Below are 27,894 nucleotides of genomic sequence, written 5' to 3' on the forward strand. Positions count from 1 at the left end.
CCCTGTAATCAAGTCTAGTCTGACTGAGGGTGGGGTGCTGTTCAAACCATTTCTAAGCCAAAGAGCTGGCGTTGTCCATAGGCACCTCCAAGGTGATGTGGCCAGCATGATTGCAGAGTGTTCCATTACCTTCTCACAGAAGTGGTACCTATTAATCTACTCAAATTTGCAATGTTTTCAAACTGCTAAGTTGGGGGAAGCAGGGGCTAACAGCGGGAGCTCACCCAGCTCCTCCATTTCGAACCACCAACCTTTCGGTCAGCAAGTTCAGCAGCTCAGCAGTTTAACCCACTGTGCCACCAGGGGTTCCAATATTAATCATAACACATCCACAAGTCAGATCTGTATTGTCATCGTTGTATGTTGGGAAGCTGAAGCCATTTACCTCTAGGCATATTTAAGGTCTGGCTATCCCTTTTTTCAATAGGTTTTACATATCCACAGTTCAGTAATGAATCCTCTGCAGATACATGGATCATAGAGTATTAAGAGTCCTTTGTTTCAACTTGAAAATCAGGATAGTAAATAAGGAACAACACTCAGAAAAGACTGGGAAATTCCAGACAAGAATCAATCAGGGCCAGCTAACACCTCCCTACAAAGGATTCCCCCAGACAGGAAGTAGCCAGGCTTTGAAGCTGCAAGGCTACTCAATGCCAATCAAGCTGGCCAATTGCAACAGTCATACTTGCCTCAAACAGATACTCTGGACATTCCACAGATATCTAAACCCCACTTGCCCAATTTCCAACAGACCTCACAACCTCTGAGGATGCCTGCCATAGATGTGGGTGAAACATCAGGAGATAATGCTTTTGGAACATGGCCATACAGTCTGGAAAACTCACAACAACCCAGAGTTTGCTGTTATCCACAATTTTGCATATCCATGCAAAGTTTATGAATTTTTCCCCTGCAGATACAAGGATATAACCATATTTGCACATTCAACAGAATATCAGAATTTTGATTTGGTGTGCAGGCAGTCAGAATCCAGCTTGTGGCCCATCAACAACAGTCACATGGGAAAAGATTAACAATAAAAAAGTGCAAGGTGTGAGTACCAGGTTTTGTACAGTGAGCAATGCTTCAAAATTAACAGAAAGAGTGGTGTGTGTGTGTGTGTATGTTCATCAAAAGTGTCTGCATATATCCCTGAGAAGTAGATAACTTCAGAAGGCCATAATTCTAGAAAAGATTCTTGATCTTCCTGGTTTGGTTTGGGGCATAGCGTATTGGCTTCACCCAAGCAATCTTGGCTATTTTGTGGGTATACATTCGTTCAAAGAAGCAGTGGGGAACTCTTCAAACAGTTTTCAAAACTTCAGTAAATATCCACGGCTTAAAATAAGTTTCAATAACAATTTCCCGCAACCAAGTGGATTCCAGGAACACCTGGTTGAGAAACTTTAGTTTTCACTAAAAAATTATAGGAGATTGATACTACAGCAGTAGAGTCTCACTTATCCAACATAAATGGGCCACCAGAACGTTGCATAAGTGAAAACGCTGGATAATGAGGGATGAAAGAAAAGCCTATTAAACGTCAAATTACGCTATGATTTTACAAATTAAGCACCCAAGCATCATGTTTTACAACAAATCAACAGAAAAATCAGTTCAATACATGGTGATGTTATGTAATTACTGTATTTACGAATTTAGCACCCAAACATCGTAATGTATTGGAACAGCTATGGATCCAGGCGGGAGGCAGACTGTGTTGGATAATACAGAAAGTTGGATAAGCGAAGGTTGGATAAGCGAGACTCTACTGTATTCTTTAACTGTTACAACTAAATTCCTATGGGACCTGGGGTTTATGGTATGTGAAGAGACTTGATCTCGAAAGCTTTAATTGACTCTCCTGAAGTACATGGCCCTTAATGTCCACTAAGTTCCTCCCCGTAGATTCCAAAATCTGGATTCTCAAGTCCAAATGTATACCTTTGTGGGTGTCCCATGGAGAACATCTCAAAACAGTGCCAGAGAATACATGAGGAGCTGTGAAAGGGCCTGAGACTACACATCTAAATAGCTCATGGTTGGATTTACCCCCAAAATATTTTTACACCATGATTGGTTGACTCCATGGACCAAGAACCTGTAGAAACAATCTCTATGGACACAGTCTTATATCCCAAAATATCAAGGCAGGAAATCTCACATTATCTGAGTGTAAACTCAGGTAACCCAGTTCAAAGCAGATATTGTAGGATTTTCTGCCTTGATATTCTGGGATATAGGTCTGCGTAGAAGGGCCTTATATCTCAAGCTACAAATCCCTGGCTTCTGTAGAATTCTGCCATGACAATTAAAGTGGTCTCAAGCTGTTACCACTCGAGCGTAGACACCTCTCGGTGTGTTCATTGATCTGTTATGGCTACAGCTGGCATCCATTCCATTCATGCCCTGCAATTGCAGCAATTTTTCTGTGCATCACACAGTATTGATATTGCATTTATCTATGAGCCATATTGAAGAATTTATTTATTTCAGACACTTCTACCCCGCCCTTCTCACCACGAAGGGGACTCAGAGCAGCTTACAAAGGCACAATTCGATGCCGGCAACAATACAACAATACAGTATAGCAGCAATTTAAACAGTTAAAAACAATTAAACAGTTGGTTCTCAGTTCTACAACATGTCAATAAACCAGTTTAGCATTCAACGTTCGCCGTCTCATAGTCCATAGTTTCAGTTCCACATTGTCAGTCCTGTTAATTCAAGTTGTCCATTGTCCTTAGCTGCCAGGTTGCCCGAAGGCCTGGTCCCATAACCACATTTTTAATTTCCTTCTAAAGGAGAGGAGGGATGTTGCTGATCTGATTTCCCCCGGGAGCGAGTTCCACAGATGAGGGGCCACCACTGAGAAGGCCCTGCTCCTCGTCCCCACCAGCCTCACTTGTGATAGAGGTGGGGTCGAGAGCAGGGCCTCTCCAGATGATCTCAGGTTCCGAGGTGGGACGTAGAGGGAGATGCGTTTGGACAGGTACGCCGGACCGGAGCCGTATAGGGTTTTGTAAGTCAAAACCAGCACTTTGAATTGGGCTCGGAACTGGATCGGCAGCCAGTGGAGCTGACATAGCAGAGGGGTGGTATGCTCTCTGTATGATGCTCCGGTGAGTAATCTGGCTGCCGCCCACTGGACTAGCTGAAGTTTCCGAACAGTCTTCAAAGGCAACCCCACGTAGAGTGCGTTGCAGTAATCTATTCGGGATGTAACGAGAGCGTGGACTTTTTTTCCAGGGGAAACCATCCTGGGTGAACAGTCAATGATCCTTTTGAGCTAAACAAACCCTTATTCTTTGCCCTTGGGCCCCTTCTCCCTGGTTCCCTCTGGCTGGAACACACAGCAGGCTAAAAAAAATCTTGAGCGAGCAGTGACTGTACGCCTCTTTTCCTGACTCTCGCTCCACTGTTTGTCCAGCCCTCCTCCTCCAATTCCTCAGGAGCCTGCATCCTTTTTCCATCGGAGTTTTGCCCTGTGTGTGTGTGCTGGCTGTGTGTCTCCCTCTCTCACCAGGAGACCCAGGTTTCTCTGGAAGTCAAGGAGACCTGTGTCGGCACTGATATTTGAGAAGCAAAGAACAGGACCTCTGGACCAGGAGAAAGAAAGAGGAGAGTTTTCTTAAAAGCATTAGCTTGTGATAACTATGGCCAGTTTTTCAACTCTTGGATTTCTATTTCTTTGTCAGCTTTTGGCCACTTCCTCAGCTCAGGTAAGGATTTTTCTTTGTATCTTTACGAAGCTGGGGCATTGTGGAGCACTTAAGTTTTTGCACTAGCTTCATCTTCAGGAGAACATCCACATCCTTCCTAAAAGAATAATTTCTCTTAACTTTTGTGTAATAGGCATATGAGACAACAGTCTTATATGCTGAGGAAAGTTCCATTGAAACTAAAGAGACCAACATCTTGGTCAATGTGGAAAAGACTGGATTGCAAGACTGGGTACCTGATCAAGGCACAATCATTATGGGCTTTCAAGTGAGTCCTAACTTATGGCGACCCACCTGATGCCACCTGAACATGAGGAAGAACTTCCTAACTGTGAGAGCTGTTCATCAGTGGAACTCTCTGCCCCAGAGTGTGGTGGAAGCTCCTTCTTTGGAGGTTTATAAACAGAGATTGAATGACCATTTGTGAACTCTATGATTCTATGATTGTTCAGAAATGGGATAAAAGTTATGGTGACCCACCTGATTCCATCCAAACATGAGGAAGAACTTCTAACTGTGAGAACTGTTCAACAGTGGAACTCTCTGCCCCAGAGTGTGATGGAGACTCCTCTTTGGAGGTTTTTAAACAGAGGCTGGATGACCATCTGTTGGGGGTTCTCTGAGTGCAAATTTCCTGCTTCTTGGCAGGGGATTGGACTGGATGGCCCATGAGGTCCCTTTGAACTCTATGATTCTATGATTCTCTGTTCACAAATGGGATAACAGTCAGTCCTAATTATGGCGACCCACCTGATTCCACCTGAACATGAGGAAGAACTTCCTAACTGTGAGAACTGTTCAGCAGTGGAACTTTCTGCCCCAGAGTGTGGTGGAGGCTCCTTCTTTGGAGGTTTTTAAACAGAGGCTGGATGGCCATCTGTCGGGGGTGCTCTGAGTGCAATCTTCCTGCTTCTTGGCTTGGATGAACCACAAGGTCTCTTCCAACTCTATGATTCTATTATTTTTATTGTAATTGCTTGGGTTTGGCCCCATGTTAGCTGCCTCGAGTCCTTCGGGGCGATGTAGACGAGGTACAAATAAAGTTATTTATTTTTATTTATTTTTATTACCCTATCACAGATTTTTCTTGGCAAGGTTTGTTCAGAAAGAGATTGCCTTTGTCATCCTCTGAGGCTGAGAGAGTGTGAGTTGCCCAAGGTCATGGAGTGGATTTCCAAGGATGAGCAGGGATTTGAACCCTCATTTCCACAGTTCTAGTCCAATGCTCAAACCACAGCACTATGCTGGTAAAGAGCAATAAAATTGCTATAAACCAGTGGTTCTCAACCTCCCTAATTCCACCACCCCTTAATACAGTTCTCCATTGTTGTGGTGACCCCCAGCCATAACATTATTTTTGTTGCTACTTCACAACTGTAATTTTTGTTGCTGCCACGAATCGTCATGTAAGTATCTGATATGCAGGATGTATTTTCATTCACTGGACCAAATTTGGCACAAATGTCTGATACGCCCAAATCTGAATTCTAGTGGGGTTGATTGATGCTGTCATTTGGGAGTTGTAGTTGCTGGGATTTATAGTTCACCTACAATCAAAGAGCATTCTGAATTCCAACAATGAGAGAATTGGGCTAAACTTCCTACATAGAACCTCCATGACCAATAGAAAATACTGTGTTTCCTGATGGTCTTTGGCGACCCATCTGATACCCCCTCGCGACCCCCCCCCCCCCCAGGGGTCCCGACCCCCAGGTTGAGAAACACTGCGATGCCCACCAGTTGGCTGGAATGGGTCCTTCTAAAATGAGCTTACGGACCAGACAGTGATCTCAACAATCTTGAGGGATTACAGAGCAAGACTATGCAAGTTTTTCTCGATTCTGATGTGTGTACCTTTAGATATGTAGAATCATAGAATCAAAGAGTTGGAAAGAGACCTCATGGGCCATCCAGTCCAACCCCCTGCCAAGAAGCAGGAATATTGCATTCAAATCACCCCTGACAGATGGCCATCCAGCCTCTGTTTAAAAGCCTCTGTTTAGATTGCAGGCTTTTTAATTGATGGGTCATGATGCAACACCAATTGTCTAAATCAGAGATTTTCATTTTTTTAAAAAACATGGAGGGAGGGGGGATGGATTTCCTTGCAAGGAACCTATTTGTGTTTAATATGGCAGAGTGAACAAACCTTCCAGTGTTCTGCGTTTTCAGTCTCTACCGCAGGTGGGCTGCTCAACCGAGTTGGTAACCTTTTTGGTCAAGTCTGTCTTCTCTGAACTCACATTTCAGAGGGACATAACGTTTTGTCAAGTCCAGTCCGTTGAAGCTTCTGTTTCTGAAGAGCGCCCTGCGAGTACAGTTTGAGTAACAGAAATTACAGGGAACCTTTTCTTTTCTAAAGTTATCAGAAGGCGCTATCCCGCAGGCAGGTTCAGGAATCTGGAGTGACCCCTTTCTCAGCCATGAGCAAACCTGACGTACAATGAAACCTTTGTGGCTCAAAGGCTGCTTGCGACTTCTACTCTCTCTGGGGCTCTCTTTCCTCCACATAGAAAAACATTTATAGCATTTTCCACACCTTAAAGGGAGAGGGGGAAAAAAACTCAAGACACTGCAGGCATTCAGTTCCAGCCTCCATTTAGAATTCAATGCAACTCACTGGGAATGAATAGCTTACTCTTCTTTAAATTCTCCTGGTCTTTCAGATAAGATAATTTGCAAGCTATTGTAACTGTAGGCATGCTCCCCCTCGCTCCCCACCACTCCCCCAACACATCATTAGAAGGTGCTTATTAGAGTCTACCGTCTGTAAAACAGCAAAATCTAGGGACAGCTTAAAATGTGTAATTAAAATAATTGGGATTTAAGTGTGTTAAAAACTTTTTTTCCTGTATTGCAAACTCCATTCTGTTCTACAAACAAGGAGGCCCCAGACCACTTTATAAAACTGGGTGGGGGGGGGGGGAGTTGCATCAAAGTCTCCAGAGCCCCAAATTTGAAAAGGTATGGATAGAGAAGCAATGATAGTAGACAATGATAAGGGATAGAAACCAAGAAAATCTTTGAGCCCTCAAAGGATGTTGGGTTGTGTTGTATTGCAGAAACGTGAGTTCCAATTCCCACCCAATTACGAAGGTTGGGTTGCCTTGGGTAAGCAGCTACATCTCCCAGCCTAACCCACTTCTAATGTTGTTGGTTGCGGCAAAATACAATAAGTTGTGTATGCTACTCTGAGTTTGGTGAATCAATTCTAGCACAGTGGTTCTCCACATTCCTAATGTCGGGACCCCTTAATACAGTTCCTTATGTTGTGGTGACCCCCCAACCATAAAATTATTTTCATTGCTACTTCATTGCTACCCCGGTGGCGCAGTGGTTTAAAGCACTGAGCTGTTGAGCTTGTTGATCGAAAGGTCGCAGGTTCGATTCCGGTTGAGCGGCGTGAGCTTCCGCTGTCAGCCCTAGCTTCTGCCAACCTAGCAGTTTGAAAACATGCAAATGTGAGTAGATCAATAGGTACCGCTCCGGCGGGAAGGTAACGGCGCTCCATGCAGTCATGCCGGCCACATGACCTTGGAGGTGTCTACGGACAACACTGGCTCTTCGGCTTAGAAATGGAGATGAGCACCACACCCCAGAGTCAGACATGACTGGACTTAATGTCAGGAGACTACCTTTACCTTTACTACTTCATAACTCTAATTTTGCTACTGTTATGAATTGTCATGTAAATATCTGATATGCAGGGTGTATTTTCATTCACTAGACCAAATTTGGCACAAACACCCGATACGCCCACATTTGAATATTGGTGGGGCTGCGGGGGAGAGGATTGATTTTGTCATTTGGGAATTGTAGTTGCTGGGATTTATAGTTCACCTACTATCAAAGAGCATTCTGAACTCCACCAGCGACTGAATTGAATCAGTCTTGGCACACATAACTCCTATGACCAACAGTAAATAATGGAAAGGTTTGATAGGCATTGACCTTGAGTTTTGGAGTTGTCGTTCACCTACATCCAGAGAGCACTGTGGACTCAAACAGTGATGGATCTGGACCAAACTTGGCATGAATACCCAATATGCCCAAATGTAAACACTGGTGAAGTTTGTGGAAAATAGACCTTGACATTTGGGAGTTGTAGTTGCTGGGATTTATAGTTCACATCTACCATCAAAGAGCATTCTGAACCCCACCAACTATTGAATTGGGCCAAACTTCCCAGACAGAACCCCCATGACTAACAGAAAATACTGTGTGGGAAGGGAGAGGGTAATGACTGAGAAGTCTTCATTGTCTACTTCCAAAATAATATCCTGCCCCAAAGAACAGATGCTGATCACTATATAGAAAGCAATCCCTTTGCTATAGATTGTAACAATGACTCTTTGGAATTGATATTCTTAACCTCGTGTCCATGGAAAGCCCCCTTAATAGGTTTTAGGGATTCCTGAACTTGGATGGGGAAACAATTGTGTCTGTATTTTCACGAACCTCTTCAATTTCCTTCAATTATGAATGTGAACAACAAACTGCAGTAGTATTAGCAGTACCACCAAGAGAAACTGCAGATATATTCATATCACGTTGTAGTTGTAACAGATACCTTGAAATACTGTTGAAGCTCATCTTACTACAGTTATTAGACTTGTCACTAGGGAAGGGGTTGAAGCCTATGGACTCTCCATTAGACTGAGGAAGGATCCTTTGGTTTCGCCAGCCTGAGATCCATCACACACACACAAAATCCATAAGAATCTCTGACTTAGAATCAGAGTGCTTTGAGATATCCACCAGTTGAGGCTGAAGATTATTTTGACCAGCCTGTGCAGTCCAAAAAAGGGTTCCTTTGTTGACTGCCCCATACCAGGAAAACTGAAGTTTCTTCTGGACACTGAAGCATCTGATCTATTTCCATATGTTTTATCTGAAGTCAGACTTCTCTTCTTCATTTCTCAGAGACCTGGACCAAGAGGCCCTGTTGGACCAAGAGGACCACCGGGATCACCTGGCAAGGATGGCATAGACGTAAGTATCAGGCAGCCTGTGATTGGTTCATGCCGGGAGGAGGAGGGGGTGGAGATTTGGCCAAGCAGGCAAATAGCATCTATTGGAACTGAAAGAGTATATGCCTCCTACCCAATGTGAAGATGTGCAAATTATGGCAAAGACCTTGAGACATTCATATTTGCTTTTGGGGGGAAATCTTGTGCCTTCTTTTCTCAAACACTGAACACACAGCTCGTTTCTGACTTAACTTCTAACTGAGACATCTTCCTTGGGAAGAAAGTGTCCACAACATCTCTAATGGTTTTTCAAAGACTGAGATAAACAGTGCTTTACAAATAAAGCTTCAATATTCATTACTAGGTTGGTCTGCGAAGATGAGATAAGTATATCTTGCTTTCCATCTCTGCTTGAGCTTAATTCAAGCTTTCTTGTTTTGTAGACAGTATTGGTCCTTCTTTTTATTATTTCTTTGTGTTCTTAAGATAATTCAGCAACTTGTCCCAGTCAGTATTTTTTCTCTGGAAAGCTTTTGTGTCAATAAGTCCATGTTCATCATATCATATACTTTCAAAGTCCATTGTTCTAAAGTTGGTATTTCGCTGGTTTTCCAAAGTTGGGCTAATTTAATTCTGGCGGCTGTTGAGAGGTAGAAAAATATCTTGTTTTCATTATTCTCCAGCTTAAAGTCTAAAATACCCAACAAGAAGTATTCTGGCTTTAGTTTGAATTTTATATGGAGAATTTTTTCTGCTTCTTTAAGGATCTGGCTCCAGAAGGTTTTGACCTTCTTGCAGCTCCACCACATATGCATAAAATTTCCACTGGCTCTCTGGCACTTCCAGCATTTCTCCTGTTTTTCCTTTATTAAATTTGGCTATTTGAGTTGGTGTCAGGTACCACCTGTAGAAAAAGCTTATACCAGTTTTCTTTAATTTCATTTGCATATGTGAGTTTTAATTTTTTTGACCAGATTTCCTCCCATTCTTCTAATTTAATCGGAAGTTCTACGCCCCTACTGACCCCTGCACAGCCCTACATCCCCTTTTTTCCCTTTCGGAAAGAATGTTGTGATTGGGTGAGTGAGTGAATGTACCCCAAGTCCCCCTTCCCCTTTCCACCTGTAGTTGGAATATCTTGCCTCTCCCCCCTTCCCCTCACATCTTCCCCTTTTTTTCCACCTCCCCCGACTTTTATATGTATATTTAAAGCTTAATAAAAATATTTATATAAAAAAAGAATGCTACAAATAAACTGAGTTACTGTTTCATCATAAAAAAAAAATCATTACTAGGATAGACTTTCAAGTTTGAAACTTCCTTTATATATCAATCAACCCAATGTGGATTGTAGACATTAGAAGATATGGAGATTTGGTTTCTCACAATCACTATTTATGGATAATCAATAATGAATTTCCAGATATGAAAAGAGTTTGAATGCTTTTAGGACCATCCCTTCCACACTGCCCCTTTATCCCAGGATTTGATCCCAGACTATATGCTTTTCCCATATTATCTGGCAGTGGGGACTCATATCTTCCAGTTTAAAGCAGATAATCTGGGATCGGATCCTGAAATACAGGGCAGTGTGGAAGAGCCCTTAGTTTCTTTATAAAGTACAACTTGACTCAATAATAATTTCCCTCTAGATACAGAACAAAACAATATAAATAGAAAGTGTCACTATTTCTTACTCATTGCAATGCACTGGATCGGCAAGGGGTTTGTCTGGTTATATTACGAGCAGCTATTCACAAAGCAAATATGTCATGTGTATCGAATGGATGTTTAATAAAAATCAGTAGAGCACATTTATTGTGAAATTAATCACTGATTCATTTGGTAGAGGCAGCAATAAAAGTATACAGTAAATGCACATCCATTATCTGTCACTGAAAACAACAGCATTTTTGTCAAGACTGTACAGGTTGTGTATCCTTTTCCGAAACACTCCAAAATTGTCCATGTGACTGTCTGAGATTATGACACCTTTGCTTTCTGATGGTTTAGTGTACACAAATGGGTATGAAATCATCCCTTCAGGCTATATGTATAGCTCTTCTGGGGAGGCGCTGCTCTCGGTCCTGCCGTCTTCTCAGGCGTGATGGGTGGGGACGAGAGGCAGGGCCTTCTCAATGGTGGCCCCTCGACTGTGGTACTCCCTCCCCAGTGACTGTAGATTGGCCCCCTTCCTCCTGGCCTTCAGAAGGGAAGTGAAAACATGGATTTGGAATCAAGCCTTCGGAGGTTAACTTGTAGTGCAATAGTGGATATGGATTGTGTGCATTTATTTATTTACTGTACTTGTATACCGCTTTTCTCAGCCAGAGGCGACTCAAGGCGGTTCACAGTCGGCACGATTCGATGCATAACAATTATCAAAATACAGTTAAAACAATTATAAAAGCAATTCAACATTTAAAATGTAATATAAAAGAAACGATAATGTCTATAAAAACGAATCCTTGGCGTCTCCTTAATAAAATTATTGTCCAATTGCATTGTCAGTCATTCCATATATTCGTTTCCGTCTAATTATGCTCCAGTAGTAAAAGCTTGCTCGAAGAGCCAGGCCTTAACCATTTTGCAGAATGAAAGAAGGGAGGGAGCTGATCTTATATCCCTATGAAGGGCATTCCATAGCCGAGGGGCCACCACTGAGAAGGCCCTGTCTCTCGTCCCTGCCAAACACATCTGCGAGGGAGGCAGGATCGAGAGCAGGGCCTGCCCAGACGATCTTAAAGTCCTAGATGGTTCATATGGAGAGATACGTTCGGATAGCTTAGCCGGACTGTTTAGGGTTTTATAGGGTAAAGCCAGCACTTTGAATTGTTCCCAGTAGCAGACTGACAGGCAGTGGGGCTGGCACAATAGAGGAGTCACGTGCTCCCTGAGCACTGCGACTTGACTAATTGACTAATGGAATGCCTCTGAATTACGATTGTGTGTGGCGTGGTTTTTAACAGTGAAAGTAATGTTTTTAAATGGTTTAATTTCCATTAATTTTAATTCTTAATTTTAATGTTTATTATAATCGTATGTATTTTAAGGCATTGAATGGTTGCCTGTATGTAAAGCTTCTCTGAGTTCCCTTCGGGGTTGAGAAAGATGGGATATAAATAGGGTAAATAAATAAATAAAATATGTATGACGCATAATGAAATTTCATGTTTAGACTTGGGTCCTGTATATGCAAGTATTCTGAAATCTGAAAAACATTCTGGTCCCAAATACTTTGGATAAGGTATACTCAACTGTACATGTGTGCGTTCTCCTATTGCCCAGTGGTTGCCAGGCTCGAAGAGGAGCTCCTTCTGCTATTACTGGGAGAAAAGGAAGGAAGGGATTGTGATTCAGACTATAGAGAAGATGCTGGTCTCAGCTCAGGGGCAAGGGGATGGAGATGTATGTGAGAGCCTATACTTACCCCCACCTCTGTCACCAATGTAAGAGCTTGTCCCACTGGTGTGGCAACAAATTTGAGGACCTTCTAGATCAGGCATGGGCAAACTTTGGCCCTCCAGGTGTTTTGAACTTCATCTCCCACAATTCCCATGTTGCCACATCTGTGGCATACGCCACTTACTCTCCTCTTTTGGCATAGAGGCTGACTGAAAGTCCCTGTGCATCATATAATAGGCCCCATGTCAAAACTGGAGAGCAAGTGGCATATGATGGGCAAATCAGCCCATCTGATGAGGTTGTTACTCACCTCCTGACTAGGCCGTTACTCTCCTCACCTCCTGACTTAACTGTCATATACAGTGTTCCCTTGCTACTTTGCGGTTTGCTTTTCGCGGACTCAGTTTCGTGGGTTTTTGCCTAAATGTAGATTTTTGATGTTTCATTATGCCAGTTTGGGCCCAATTTTCTAGATTAGCAAAGAATAATTAGTGTGGCCAGTGTTCCATAAACATTTGTGCCTTGCTTATGTTCAATTTCGTGAAGAAACTTGTAACTTATTTACCGCTGAAGGTTTATTGTTTAATAAATTTGTCAATGTGGCTGCTATGGTGAGTTTGAGGGGAGCATTTCTGATTGTGGTACGATGTCTTGCAGAATATGTAGAAGTTATGGATCAGGAACTTTGGGTTACAAATGTGTAACTGCAATACAGAATGCCAGCCTGTATTTTCTAGTGTTATTGTTGGAAAAAGCAACCTTCTTCAAGCCTCCACTAGTAATTTGTTTGTAGATTATTCTGTTTCTTACTGTATTGTATATGTATGTTTTGGTATGCAGCTTTCCCTTTACTCTATGTTTCTAGAGGTTGTGGGAGGGGCTGCAGACCACATGATCAGCTCTGAGACAGCTCTGATCTTAGATGAGTCCCCCTAGGGGTGAGAAAAGCAGTATAGAAATACTGTAAATAAATAAGATGCCATTAGGCTTTGGACATGAGCAAAACTCATGTTGCTGTTGATTGTAAGCAAGATGCTCTGTGTTATCTGGACAGAGAAACCACTTCAAATCTATCTGCAACTGAATTGACAAATTATGTATCTGTATACTGAATACATGAAGGTTGTGAGTAAACCAAATATGTTACTTTTAATGAAGTATGCTTTATTTTTGTCTCTTGAAAGCATGATATAGAAACAAAATGTTTTATGGGAGAGTAGATATATTTTTGGGCACTGAAAAAAAAAAACCTTCTGAAGAACTTCTATATTTTGTGCATTGGCATAATTTCTGTTCCTAACAGATCAGAGACAACCAAGTTATCAGCCTAACAATGGAAAGCCAATTTGCCTTGCATAAGTGCATGTGGATATATACAACTAAAGATACAATTTTACTATTTCTGGCTCTTCTCTGGAAGATCATACATTTACAAAAAGTTATGATTTTCAAATGGTTGTGAATGCCATTTTTCTCCAAAAGGTCATGGAGATTCTGGTTTTCCAAAAGTTCTTGGCTGTTCTTGGAAGTGTACAGCTCAGAAAGTTCTTGGAAGTGTAGAGGCCAGAAAACTCTCAAACCTGAGTAGGTAATTACTGCTCCATGTGATACCTCTTACTGCAGCGATACTCAAAAGTGGTGGTTTCTGGACTAGAGAGGAAGAAATAGCTGTAGTTAATGAGCACAAATATAGCACCCTTCTGGCTTATTGGAGCCTGAAGTGGGGTGGGATTGTCACTCTCCCATATCATATATTGAGAAACACTACACTATAGAGTAACAAGCTCAATTACTTTATTAATAGGTCTTTCTCCAGTATGGAACTTCTGCCAACTAATTAACCACGCTTCAAGCTTCACAATACATTGTTATTTGTTCTTCTTGGCATGATATAGAGGCAATTCTGCTTTATTAATTTCAACAAATAAGGTTGAAAGATATTGTCAAATGCTTTCATGGCTGGAATCACTGGGTTGTTGTAGGTTTTTTCGGGCTATATGGCCATGTTCTAGAGGCATTCTCTCCTGACGTTTCACCTGCATCTATGGCAAGCATCCTCACAACCTCTGAGGATGCTTGCCATAGATGCAGGTGAAACGTCAAGAGAGAAAGGAGAGAATGCCTCTAGAACATGGCCATATAGCCTGAAAAAACCTACAACAACCCAAGGTTGATTGAGATCTATATAGCACTAGAGCAGCAGTTCCCAACCTGAGGGTCAGGACCCCTGGGGGGGGGTTGTGAGGGGACTTCTGAGAGGTCTCCAAAGACCTTAGGAACCCCTTTGGAACCTCTTTTCCTTTTTGAAAACAGAGAGCGAATCCTCCCACCAAAAGCCATCCTTCGCTATGATTGTCGGGCTTCTCAGTCAACCTCCCAGCTAAGGGAAGGGCTTTTTCTGAGACTAGTAATGGGGAGGGGACAGTAGGTGTGCTCGCACATGGCAGCTTGGTGCACATGTGCGGGCAAGGGAGAGCATGAGAGGCTGGAGGGAAGCTCGCACCAGCAAGTCCCTTCGAGGCATGGGGGTACTGTGTGGGAAGTTTGGCTCAATTCTATCGTTGGTGGGGTTCAGAATGCTCTTTGATTGTAGGTGAACTATAAATCCCAGCGACTGCAACTCCCAAACGTCAAGGTCTATTCTGCCCAAACTCCACCAGTGTTCGCATATGGGCATATTGAGTATTCATGCCAAGTTTGGTCCAGATCCATCATTGTTTGGATCCACAGTGCCCCCTAGATGTAGGTGTACTACAACTCCCAAACTCAAGGTTAATGCCCACCAAACCCTTCCAGTATTTTCTGTTGGCCATGGGAGTTCTGTTTGCCAAGTTTGGTTCAATTCCATCATTGGTGGAGTTCAAATTGCCCTTTGATTATAGGTGAACTATAAATTCCAGCAACTACAACTCCCAAATGACAAAATCAACCCCCTCCCCCCAACCCCACCAGTATTCAAATTTGGCCGTATTGAGTATTTGTTCCAAATTTGGTCCAGTGAATTAAAATGCATCCTGCATATCAGATATTTACATTATGATTCACAACAGTAACAAAATTAGTTATGAAGTAGCAACGAAAATAATTTTTTGGTTGGGGGTCACCACAACGTGAGGAATTGTATTAAGGGGTCGCAGCATTAGGAAGGTTGAGAACAACTACACTAGAGCATTTGACATTATTTTGCAAGGTAATTGCTTAGTTCCCAAGAATAGAAAGTTTGTGCTGTCACTCAGATGAGGACTTGTTTACCTGACTTCATAATTATAATATGCCTACGATTTTAAGCCTTTTTTTCTTTTGAAGAGGGGAGCTGGCTGTACAATTTTAGGGAATCATTTGATTCTACGTAATGGAAAGGAATTTGTTTTTGCAGTTATGAGTTGCAGTTAATTAACAGATGATGGTTTTTATTTCAGTTCATTTGGAATCATTTCATTAAGTTTTTTTATTTATCTTGTCATCAGCAACCATACCATTGTATTACATTTCTAACAGAACAAAACAAACAAACAGATAAAAAAACACAAATTTTGCAAACTTGGTAGTTGGTTAAATGTCCTTTGACCAGTATCTGGCCACTTGGAGTGCCTCTGGTGTTGCCGCAAGGAGGTCCTCCATTGTTCATGTGGCGGGGCTCAGGTTGCATTGCAGCAGGTGGTCAGTGGTTTGCTCTTCTCCGCACTCGCGTGTCATGGATTCAACTTTGTAGCCCCATTTCTTAAGATTGGCTCAGCATCTCATGGTGCCAAAGCGCAGTCTGTTCAGCGCTTTCCAAGTCGCCCAGTCTTCTGTGTGCCCAGGGAGGAGTCTCTCATCTGGTATCACCCACGGATTGAGGTGCTGGGTTTGAGCCTGCCACTTTGGGCTCTCGCTTGCTGGGGTGTTCCAGCAAGTGTCTCTGCAGATCTAAGAAAACTATTTCTTGATTTAAGTCATTAACGTGCTGGCTGATACCCAAACAAGGAAAGAGCTGGAGATGTCTCTGCCTTGGTCCTTTCACTATTGGCTGCTACTTCCCTGCGGATGTCAGGTGGTGAAATACCGGCTAAGCAGTGTAATTTCATTAATACTAAGCATAGAAATGCTGTATTTTAGAAAAAGAAAATACTGAAATACTGTGTTTGGGGTAGCACAGAGAGACAAATACCATTATGGGAAAACCCACATCCAATTGACTTTCTAACGTTTGAAATTAAGAGTCACTTTTTTCCATGGTATATGTCTACTTTAAAACACGATGGTATATTTCTTTGCACTCTTTTAAAATGTTAATCAACACAAGCTATCCAAGAGCAGAAATCTAGGATCCAAGTTTAGAGAACGTCTTATCAATCTCACCACTTTTGCTCTGCTGAGCTTATGAGAAATCATTCCAGCTTATGAGAAATTGCAAAGTATTCTATTCATGAAGCGAAGGATGAATTGCGTATATATAATGCGGTAACACCATAAAATCAGCTGTCTTGATATTAATTCTGCTATCTTTCATTTACTATTTAGGGAGAACCTGGCCCACCTGGCTTGCCTGGACCACCGGTAAGTACTTACCTTGTTCATTTTTTTCATGGACAATCTAACAAGGAGCAAATACACACTACACAATTATAGTTGTTGGGCCCCTGTAGAGTTATCACAGTGGCATCAAGTGGAATCCCAGGATCTGTAGTTTGCTAGGGAGCTCTAATACTGTAATTATAGAAGGGTGGATTCATACTACGGAGTTCTAGGATGACTGAGGTCCCATCTACACTACCATATAATGCAGCTTCAAACTGCATTATATATGTGTGTGTGTGTGTGTGTGTGTGTGTCAGGAATGACACACACTACAAGTCGCTTCTGGTGTGAGAGTATTTGCCATCTACAAGGATGTTGCCCAGGGGATGCCTGGATGTTTGATATTTTACCATCCTGTGGGAGGCTTCTCTTATGTCCCCACATGGGAAGCTAGAGCAGACAGGCAGGAGCTCACCCCGCTCCCCAGATTCAAACCGTCTACCTTTCGGTCAGCAGTTCAGCCGGCACAAGGGTTTAACCCATTGCACCACTGGGGGCTCTGACTGCATTATATGATCAGTGTAGACTCATATAATGCAGTTCAATGCAGTTAAACTGCATTACATGAGTCTTCCCATTATATGAAATTGCATTATATGGCAGTGTAGGTGGGGCCTGAGTTCAGCCTTCCTCAACTTGGCATCTCTCTCCAATTACTGGGCTACAATACTTGTTCCAGAAAGAATGTGTATATTACTCACTTATATCAGTGTGATCCCCCTTTAACAGCTGTAAGAACATATTTATGTTGTATACCTTATCACCATCATTACATTGTTGTTAACTATGGTCAGGTTGACTTTGACTTCTGGTGACTTCCTGAGAGATAGGCTTTCAAGTCACCCTACCATCAACAACTGCTTACGTCTTGCAGACTCAGGGTTATGCTTCCCTTGATGGCCAATCCAACTGTCATGTGGCCTTCCCATTTTACCATTGCTTTCCATTTTCCAAAGCATTATAATCTTTTCTAATGTTATCTCATGAGATGGTTAAGGTACGATAACCGCGGTTTGGTCATTCCAGCTTCTAGGGAGACTTCAAGAGAGAGATTTGCTTGTCTTTTTGACAGTCTGTGGCATACAAAAATACTCCTTAAGCAATTAATTTCAAATGAGTTACATCATCATGTTATATCTCTATATTTGTGATGTTAATAGTGCCTGACCATTATTCTGTTTTTAGGGGCCAAAAGGGGCTGTAGGAAAACCTGGGAAGGCGGGGAACGCAGGTTTACCTGGACTTCCAGGGGTGGATGTAAGTATAAAACTTTCTTTCCTTATTCTTTTTCCATTTGCAAAAGACTTTGCTGGAATAGGAAGGCTGCATTTCAGTGGCCAAAATGCATACAAATATACATGCATGCATTGAAAAATTGTGTGGTTGCGGAGGGAAAAGGAGAACCATGATGAACATGTTGAACTTGTAAATATTACAGTTTTGGCCATGATAGTTGGGGCAGTTGCAGTCCAAAAGAGTTATGTTTCTACCCTGTGTGCATTTTTCCTGGAATGACTAAGAGTGAAATTAGACTGGGCATTGAGACATTTCTGAAAGTGAGCTCTAATGCAAATCTGAAATATAGAAGCTGAGGATGAAAGAGGGCAATAAGTAGATCTCAGAGACAGGACAACAAGTAGAAAAATAAAGGACCAAGAATTAAGCTGGGACAGAGGTGTATGTAGTGCAAGAATCTAGTTCTTGCAGGGATGAAGACTTGGTTAGGTTGGCTCAAGAAAAAATGATAGCTTAGTTAAAAGGTTGGAGCATAGATATGGGAATACAATCTATCCATATATTATGCAAGGGATATAATCACATATAATGATTCTCACATATAATCGGGATCCCTATTTTTCTTACCTGAAATTAATGACGCCTTGGACTTCCAAGCCGAATCGCACCATTACATTGTTCTGGAGGACCTAGAAAATGCCTACAGAAGATACCTCTGTAGGTTTTGCAGAGTGATGCTATGGTAACTTCTCAGCAGAAGTTGATCAGGACAGCTCTTTGTATAGAACTGAACCTATATAATATGCCCATGTTATATGCAGGTGGGCTGCATGTATTATCTATATCAAACAAAGTGCATCATAGCCAATGGAATAGGACTTATGACCATTGCTCTCCCGCCAGTGAAATCACGAGAAACACCACCTTGTGGGTTAACTATGGGCAATTTTATTATATGTTACCAATCAATCTCTGTGTGATCTGCCATCAAATCTCAGGATTTAAACACGAACTTGTACATGAACTTGAATTTGAATTTACACTTGATTTTTGATATCTCATAAGGCTAGGGAGTGGCCCCCTTGACCACATCGTCCTCTGACAAGGGTGAGACACCATGGTTCCCGGATGCAACCCTCATGTTGCTCCCACAGGGACCCATCAGATGAAATGGGTTTATAATTTAACCACACTCTCTCCCATCTGTGGTGCAGACCAATATGTGCTGTGGTACACCTGTGGTACACTATTTAAGACCCTCTCCCCCAATTTGCCATGGATTGAACATGTAGGGTAGGCACCCCCCCCCCCCCAGAATATAGGGGGGATTCCTGCCCAGCCCCGATTAGCGACCCTTAAAAAGTCCACTGCAGTGGAGGTGGGTGGATGGGTCAGCGTCTCCTGAGCAAGTGGAGGGAAAAACAGGATAAATACTTCAGATGCTCTTGTAAGGTTAAACGCAGGAGATCCAATTTGAGATAAGAAAAGAAGTAGATAAAAGAAGATTACCTAAATTTCAATACAATGCACTTCAAAAGTTGGCTCTCATGTATAGGTGGAACCATCCTGAGGCATGAGTCTCACGAGTGCTCCCTTCCCAGGCAAATGGTCATGAAAGACGAACTAACTTTTGGAAGAAAGGGGAGGTATCTTCTACAAGTAAGAATGAAGCAAAAAGGCTTGAGAACATAGATCAAAGAATGAATTTGAGAGGTGAAACAAAAGGAGAACACTTTCTTATTAATTGCTTTATATAAGCATTGATGCCTCTTTTCCTTCAACAGAGGAACTCTTCAGGCTCCTAGGAGATGTAATGGTACCTAGTATCTTCCATCTTGGTGAGGTAGTGAAACCGTTCTGTGCTCTAGACCAAACTTCGAATTGCTGAATCTATTTGAGGCAAGGGCTCAGCTGTTTAGATAGCTTCTTTGAAGACTGGATTTAAACTCAGAATAGATTCACAGTCCCACTCACCCAGAGGCCATAGGCTGCTAATGGAAAGACCAGTATTGGCTTTTCATCCACCAGGACTGGAGGGAAGTGCATCACCTTCAGTAGATTACAGCCATATATTCTACGACAGTCGTTTGATTCCTTGGCCCAACTGTAAACACAAAGCTATTCTTCAAAGCTGTCTAAGGATGTAAATTTATCTAATCCTGTGCTTATGTAATCCTGTGATTTTTGCAGGGCTTAACGGGAACTGATGGCCCACCTGGACCAGTTGGACCACCAGGAGACAGAGTAAGTACCAAGACTTTAAAAGCTGTAAGGCAGAAGGATCCATGGGGACAAAGTAGACTTGTTACATCTGTGTGTAAGATCGTACAGTTGTCAATTTGCATCCATGGTTAATGAGAACTCATGGCAGAGGCTGCTGGCTTTGTCTATAAGGTTGGGATGAGCTGATAAACCTTGTCACTTCAGAGTGGTATGTGAGATCTTTCTAAGGAGTGTTTTGCATGTTCCTGCATAGCAATGCATTCGACTAAATGGCCATGGTCCATCTAGTCCAGCTTTATGACTCTTTTATCAAATGTCTTTCCACATGAAAACATTTCATGGTTAGAAGAAGAGAAACCATAGAAACATTACTTTTGGAAGGTCATCTTCCAACCTCCCACCCCCACCCCCGCCAATCAACATGACCATGGACATGCTGGCTAGGAGATTCTGGAAATTATAGTACTAAAGAAAACAATCTTGAATGTAATTGCTTATTTATATTATTTGATTGATACTTTGCCTCAAGCCTCAAAACTTCACGGGTCATTTTTTATACAATTTTGTATTATTTGAATTTTTTTTTAAATGTTCTGTCATGTATACTCTCAAAGTTATTTTATTTATTGTGTCAGAAGCGAGTTGAGGGTATCGTTAAAATGCATTTAAACACACAAAGTTTTAAAAACCTGGCATTATGCTAAATGTCTTTTGACCAGAAGCTGGCCACTGGTGTTGCTGTGAGAGGGTCCGTCCATTGTGCATGTGGCAGGGCTCAGGTTGCATTGTAGTAGGTGTTCTGTGGTTTGCTCTTCTCTACACTCACATGTCGTGGACTCCACTTTGTGGCTCATGTCTTAAGGTCGTGGTGCCAGAGCACAGCCTGTTCAGTTCCTTCAAGGTTGCCCAATCTTCTGTGTGCCCAGGAGGGAGTTTCTCATCCGGCCTCAGCCACTGGGTTTTAACCTGCCACTTTTGGACTCTCGCTTGCTGAGATGTTCCTGCGAATATCTCTGTTGATCTTAGGAAGCTGTTTCTTGATTTAAGCTGCTAGCATGCTGGCTGATATCCGAAGAGAGGATGGGCTGGAGATGTCAATGCCTTGGCCCCTTGGTCCTTTAATTATTGGCTGCTACTTCCTGACAGATGTCAGGTGGTGCAATACCAGTCAAACAGTATAATTTCTCCAGTGGTATGGGGCATAAACATCCTGTGATAATGCAGCATGTCTCATTAAGAGCCACATCCACTGTTTGAACATGGTGAGATATATTCCATACTGGGCATGCATACTCAGCAGCAGAGTAGCAAAGCACAAGGGCGGATGTCTTCAATATATCTGATTGTGATTCCCAGGTTGTACCAGTCAGCTTTCATACAATATTATTTCTGGGTTGTTGTAGGGTTTTTTTTGGGCTATATGGCCATGTTCTAGAGGCATTCTCTCCTGACGTTTTGCCTGCATCTATGGCAAGCATCCTCAAAGGTTGTGAGGACCTCACAACCTCTGAGGATGCTTGCCATAGATGCAGGCAAAACGTCAGGAGAGAATGCCTCTAGAACATAGCCATATAGCCCGAAAAAAACCTACAACAACCCAGTGATTCCGGCCATGCAAGCCTTCGCCAATACAATATTATTTCTAGCACCCACTTTTGGCTTGATATTCAAGCAGTGCTTCTTCTGAGTCTGGAGTGATTCCCAGGTATTTTGGTGTGCTGCAATGCTCCAGTGGGATTCCTTCCCAGGTAATCCTCAGATGAATCCTCATACTCTCAAATGAAGCAAGTTCATTATAACAAAGTGACATCCCTAGACATTTACCTGTCTAATCTGTTTTAAGCCTTCACACTTGTTTTAACTTCACAAAGAGTCATAATGATAGCATATCCAAGACTTTCTGGACTTGTTCATGGCTGAGCGGAGATTTAAATCTAGCTCTGTCATGTGTGAAGAAAACCTAAATATAGGCAACAGATCCTATCTGACTTTGGAAGCTAATCAGAATCAGACCTGGTTAGTTGGATGGAGGACGACTGTCAGAGAACACATTCATTCAAGATAAATACTACACTATTTGTGTATTTAGGGATATTTAGAAATGTTTTTACTGTATTTTTTCAACAACACATTAGATTCAGAAAGCATAAAGTAGGAAGACTGGATATTTTTTTTAGTTGTTGAAGTTCAGTCTAACCTTAGGAGCATCCACTGACTTTTTAAATTTATTATTTATTTATTTACAGTATTTGTATACTGCTTTTCTCACCCCGAGGAGGACTCAAAGCTGTTTACACATAAGTAATGGCAAAAATTCAATGCCAGTACAAACAATTACAATTGTGCACTACAATTAGACATAAATTACATTTAAAAATACAGCAATAAAACAATCATTAAAACAATAAAACAGTCTCATCCATCGAATCTCCGTTCCAGTCATTGTCTTTCTGAAATGCTGCATACATTTACTTCTACTGTCTGAAGGCCTGGTCCCAAAACCATGATTTTAATTTTTTTTCTAAAAGCCAGGAAGGAGGGAGTGGATCTTACCTCATTTGGGAGTGTGTTCCATAGGCGGGGGGCCACAGCCAAGAAGGCCCTGTCTCTCATCCTCGCCAGGCGCATCTGTGCTGTTGACGGGAGTGAGAGCAGGCCTCCCTGGATGATCTTAGAGCCGCTGCAAACTAGGTTCCTGCGGGAGCAAACCTTGCCAGCACGTCCCTGACATCATGAGACTGCGCCTCTCTCCCCGCCCCTTTCTCCGCCCCTTTCTCCGTGCCAGCATGGTTTTTCCTTTGCTAGGGCAGCATTGCCCGCATATTCTCTCAGTTGAATTCTGCCAACTGAGAGAGTACACTGGCAACGCTGCCCTAGCAAAGGAAAAACCACGCTGGCACGGAGAAAGGGGCGGAGAAAAGGGTGGGGCGAGAGGCGGAGTCTCATGACGTCAGGGACATGCTGGCAAGGTTTGCTCCGCAGGAACCTAGTTTGCGGCGGGTCTTAGATTACAAGGTGGGACGTAGGGGTAAATGCGTTCGGACAAGTAAGCTGGGCCAGAACCATATAGAGCTCTATAGGTCAAAACCAGCACTTTGAATTGGGCTCAGAGATGGATCGGCAGCCAGTGGTGCTGGCATAACAGGGGAGTGGTATGCTCCCTGTATGCCGCCCCAGTTAGTAATCTGGCTGACGTCCATTGAACTAGGTGAAGTTTCCGAACCGTCTTCAAAGGCAGCCCCATGTAGAGCGCGTTGCAGTAATCTATTTGGGATGTAACCAGAGCGTGGACCACCATGGCCAGATCAGACTTCCCAAGGTATGGGAAGGTAAGGTTATAGCAATTCAAGGCCACAGTACTTGCTATATATCTTCATTGAGACCCAAAGTGGAATCCTAATATTTGCAGTTTGGGAGGATTAGGGCTCAGTGCCAGAGGGTACTAAGTCTAATAGCTGGAGCTAGCTGAAAAGTCTCTCAACAAACTACAGATCCCAGAATGCTATACCCTGGAGCCTTGGCAGTGAAATGCTATCAAGCTTCTGCCATTGTACAATATAGATATCACATCAGCTTTCTCTAATAAGACATTTTTGTCCAGAACGATACAGCATTTACTAACTTTCTGGATGATAAGAGATGTTGTTCACAGTCTATGAATACTTTTGTGTTTGATGTCTTATGAGAATGCGCAGCTATATTTTGGGAACTGTCCCTTTCTTCAGCCAAGAATCAGTATAACAGAGAGCAACACAAATAATTTCTCAACCACACAGGGCTGCAAATATAAACTTGAAAGTGGATGACTACGGTGCGAGGGGAATCCATTTTGCAAAGCTGACATTTGTAAATAAAGTTGATCTTTATAGGATTATAGCCTGCTCTTAAGAGTTGGGGATTAATTAGGCTTTCGAGCTCTTAGAATCCTGTCCATTTGATTAAAGGATTGCCTTTAAATGTAATAGAAAACACAAACATTTCTAATCTGGTTTGGTATGTGGAGGACCAGCGTTTTCTTTCCTTTTGATCTCCAAATAAAACAAATTGCTATTCAGATGTTTTCTAGAACTAAAACATTCTTTTAAGCTCTCGATGGAGGTTTGTAAGTTTTCCCCAAGGTTCAAAATATCTTTAGAAGTAATAATGAACATTGCTGTGAGTTTTCCGGCTGTATCGCCATGTTCCAGAAGCATTCTCTCCTGATGTTTCGGCCACATCTATGGCAGGCATTCTCAGAGGTTGTGAGATCTGTTAAAAACTAGGCAAGTTGGGTTAATATATCTGTGGAATGTCCAGGATGGCAGAAAGAACTCTTGTCTGCTTGAGGCAAGTGGGAATGTTGCAAATCGCCACCTTGATTGGCATTAGATATATAAACCTCACTTATCTAGTTTTCAACAGACCTCGCAACCTCTGAGGATATCTTCCATAGATGTGGGCGAAACATCAGAAGAGAATACTTCTGGAACATGGCCATACAGCCTGGAAAACTCACAGCAAACAGTGATTATGGCCATGAAAGCCTTTGACAACACAATAATGAAAGGATTTGGCAAGTGTAATCAACCATAAAGAGGCACATCTGGAATACTGTTGTCCAATTCTGGGCACCGCAATTGAAGGGAGATGTTGACAAGTTGGAATGTGTCTAAAGAAGGCAAATAAAATTATCAAGGGTATAGAGAACAAGCCCTATGAGGAGCAACTTAAAGAGCTGGGCATGTTTAGCCTGCACAAGAGCAGGCTGAGGGGAGACATGATGGGCTACCTGGTGGCACAGCGGGTTAAACGCTGAGCTGCTGGACTTGCTGACCGAAAGGTTGACAGTTCAAATATGGGGAGTTTTGGCCTGCATCAATGGGAGTATAGTGTCTAGGTCCAGGGAAGTCATGGTACCCCTCTATTCCGCCTTGGTTAGACCACACCTGGAATATTGTGTCCAATTCTGGGCACCAGAATTGGACAAGCTGGAAACTTGTCCAATTTAGGGTGACTAAAATGATCAAGGGTCTGGAGAACAAGCCCTATGAGGAGCAGCTTAAATTGCTGGGCATGTTTAGCCTGCACAAGAGCAGGATGAGGGGAGACATGATGATGGCCATGTATAAATATGTGAGGGGAAATCATAGGGAGGAGGGAGCAAGCTTGTTTTCGGCTGCCCTGGAAACTAGGACATGGAACAATGGTTCCAAACTACCGGAAAGGAGAGTCCACCTGACCATGAGGAAGAACTTCCTAACTGTGAGAACTTCCTAACTGTGAACAGTGGAACTCTCTGCCCTAGAGTATGGTGGAGACTCCTTCTTTGAAGACTTTTAAACAGAAGCTAGATGACCATCTGTTGAGGGTGCTTTGAATGCAATTTTCCTGATTCTTTACAGAGTGTTGGAGTGGTTGGCCCATGAGGTCTCTTCCAACTCTATGATTCTATGATTTTTGGTGGTATTTGGAAGAGCTTTTGTCCTCAGCCAAATGGGAAAATGCAATAGAAGAAGGGAAGGAAGCAGCTGTTTTCTCATTTGCTACCTTCTCATTGAAGCCAAAGTATTTCATCTTTTGGTGGGAGAACAATTATGGATGGTAGAATAGGGGACTTGCCAATTTCTTTCCAAACCAGGAGTATCTGATGACTTTCATATCAGTCGAACAAAGTGTCTCCTCCGAGATTTAGTTTCAATTTTCAATGTGTTGAACATATCAGAAGACCCACCATCACCTGCATATGCATGTATGTCCCTTCAAGTCTTCTATTGACTTATGATGACCCTATGCATTTCTCATGGTTTTCTTAGGCAAAGCATAGTGAGAGTTTTTTTCATGTCAGGAGCGACTTGAGAAACTACAAATCACTTCTGGTGTGAGAGAATTGGCTGTCTGCAAGGATGTTGCCCAGGAGACACTCGGATGTTTGATGTTTTACCATTCTTGTGGGAGGCTTCTCTCATGTCCCTGCATGGGGAGCTGAAGTTGACAGTGGGAGCTCTCCCCGGATTCGAACCAGCAACTTGTCAGTCAGCAGTCCTGCCGGCACAAGGGTTTAACCCATTGCACCACTGGGAGCTCTATAGTCAGAGATGATTCATTATGGCCTTCCTCTAAAATATAGCCTACATCCCTTGGTGTTCCTTGGTAGTCACCTAGCAAAATGATATTCAGGCCTGATCCTGTTTAGCTTCCAATATCAGGTAGGGTTTAATGCTTTCTAATGCTCCTGTAAGTGAAAGCAGCCAAATAGTCAGACTACACAGTACAGTCAATCCTTCGCATTTGCAGATCAATGCATGCTTAAATTTTAGAAAGAGATGAATGACTGCAAGCTGCATATTTAGAATCTATCTTGCACTTGATGCAGCTGGTTGGGGGTCAGCTGCATTAAAATCACTACTGACCGAAAGGTCATGAGTTCGAAGCCAGCCCGGGTCGGAGTAAGCTCCTGACCACTTGTCTAGCTTGCTGTCGACCTTTGCAACCCGAAAGACAGTTGCATCTGTCAAGTAGGAAATTTAGGTACCGCTTATGTGGGGAGGCTAATTTAACTAATTTACTACACCATAAAACTCTCCAGCAGCATGCAAAAGAATGAGGAAGTACTCAATTGATGTCACAAGTGGACGGTGAAGTGACAGCTCCCCCGGTAGCCAGAATGTAAAGCATACCCTCATGAAGCTGGAAAGTTAAATAGCCTCTGTGTGTCTGTCTATATATGTTGTGTGTCTATAGCATTGAATGTTTGCCATGTATATGTGCATTGTGATCCACCCTGAGTGCGAAGGGCGGAATATAAATACTGTAAATATTGTAAATACTGTAAATACTGTAAATAAATAAGTCCAGTTGATTTTAATGGACCTACAACTTGGCATCTGGATCTAGTTTATTATATCCTCTGGGCACAAGGTTATTTTAGGAAAAATGAGAAGAAAAGGACCTGCCTCCAAAGCTCTTACAATTTAAACACGATTCCATTCTCTACATTAGTTGATATAATAATGATATGGAAAGAGAAAACTTACAAAGCATGGTAAGAAGTTTCCTTAACTCATCTCTTGTCTGTTGATTCTCGCCAAACTTTTAACTCCCTTCCCTCATGTCAGTGAATTCCCCCATCTTGCACATTTATTGCCTTCAGGGGTGCTGTTAATGAATTTGCAGCTCCAAGACACCTTGGTCCAGCCATCTTTTCCCCATCTCTCTCCATTCTGAGATACTTTGGTAATTGGATTACCTTGAATCAGGGAGTTCATCTTGCCACCTGCTTCTCGCCATCCCTGCCCTTGGCATCAATCTGAGCACAGCAGAGACATGGAAAGAATGCACCTGGTTCTCTCCTGACACTAAAACCTCTAATTAGGCAAAATCTGACAAATTCTGACAGCAGGTCAACTCTGTAGTCCAATTTAAGAGTGTGAGTAGTGTGCTCTGTAGAGCAGAAGTAAGATTTGAAAATGTGATCAAGATGGAAAGCAAAGCATCTGAAGTTGCAATTTAAGGAACAGAGGTTGATAGAAAATGATGTACAGTACGAGCTCTGAATCTGTCGAATTAGTTTCTGCTTGTTAACTACTTATAAGAAATTGTGTCCTCTCTAGAGGTGGATCTACACTGTATAATAAATGCAGTTAGACAACACAAAACTGCCTTGGGACAAAGCTAGGGAGTCCTGGGAGTTGTAGGTTGGTGAGGCACCAGCACTCTTTGGCAGAGAAGGCGAAGACCTTGTAAAAGTACAGTCCCCATGATCCCATAGCACTGGACCATGGCAGTCAAAGTGGAGT

General features: G+C 42.5%; 1 protein-coding gene across 2 annotated transcripts in view; it reads left to right on the plus strand.

The window, feature by feature from the left end:
• COL9A3 (collagen type IX alpha 3 chain) overlaps positions 1-27,894 on the plus strand; it is a 102,877-nt gene that overhangs the window by 23,939 nt on the left and 51,044 nt on the right. Inside the window, exons 1-5 of one of the 2 annotated variants that reach the window (XM_067468226.1) lie at positions 3,379-3,725; positions 8,649-8,717; positions 16,604-16,639; positions 17,846-17,917; positions 20,087-20,140. In XM_067468226.1, coding sequence (XP_067324327.1) covers positions 3,660-3,725; positions 8,649-8,717; positions 16,604-16,639; positions 17,846-17,917; positions 20,087-20,140 — 297 coding nt within the window. In that variant the 5' untranslated portion in view covers positions 3,379-3,659. Of the gene's footprint in view, positions 1-3,378; positions 3,726-8,648; positions 8,718-16,603; positions 16,640-17,845; positions 17,918-20,086; positions 20,141-27,894 lie in introns of those variants that run through there. The other variant, XM_060771973.2, reaches the window with a different exon arrangement.

This window comes from Anolis sagrei, chromosome 4 (assembly GCF_037176765.1).
Source record: "Anolis sagrei isolate rAnoSag1 chromosome 4, rAnoSag1.mat, whole genome shotgun sequence".
NCBI classification, from domain to species: Eukaryota; Metazoa; Chordata; class Lepidosauria; order Squamata; family Dactyloidae; genus Anolis; species Anolis sagrei.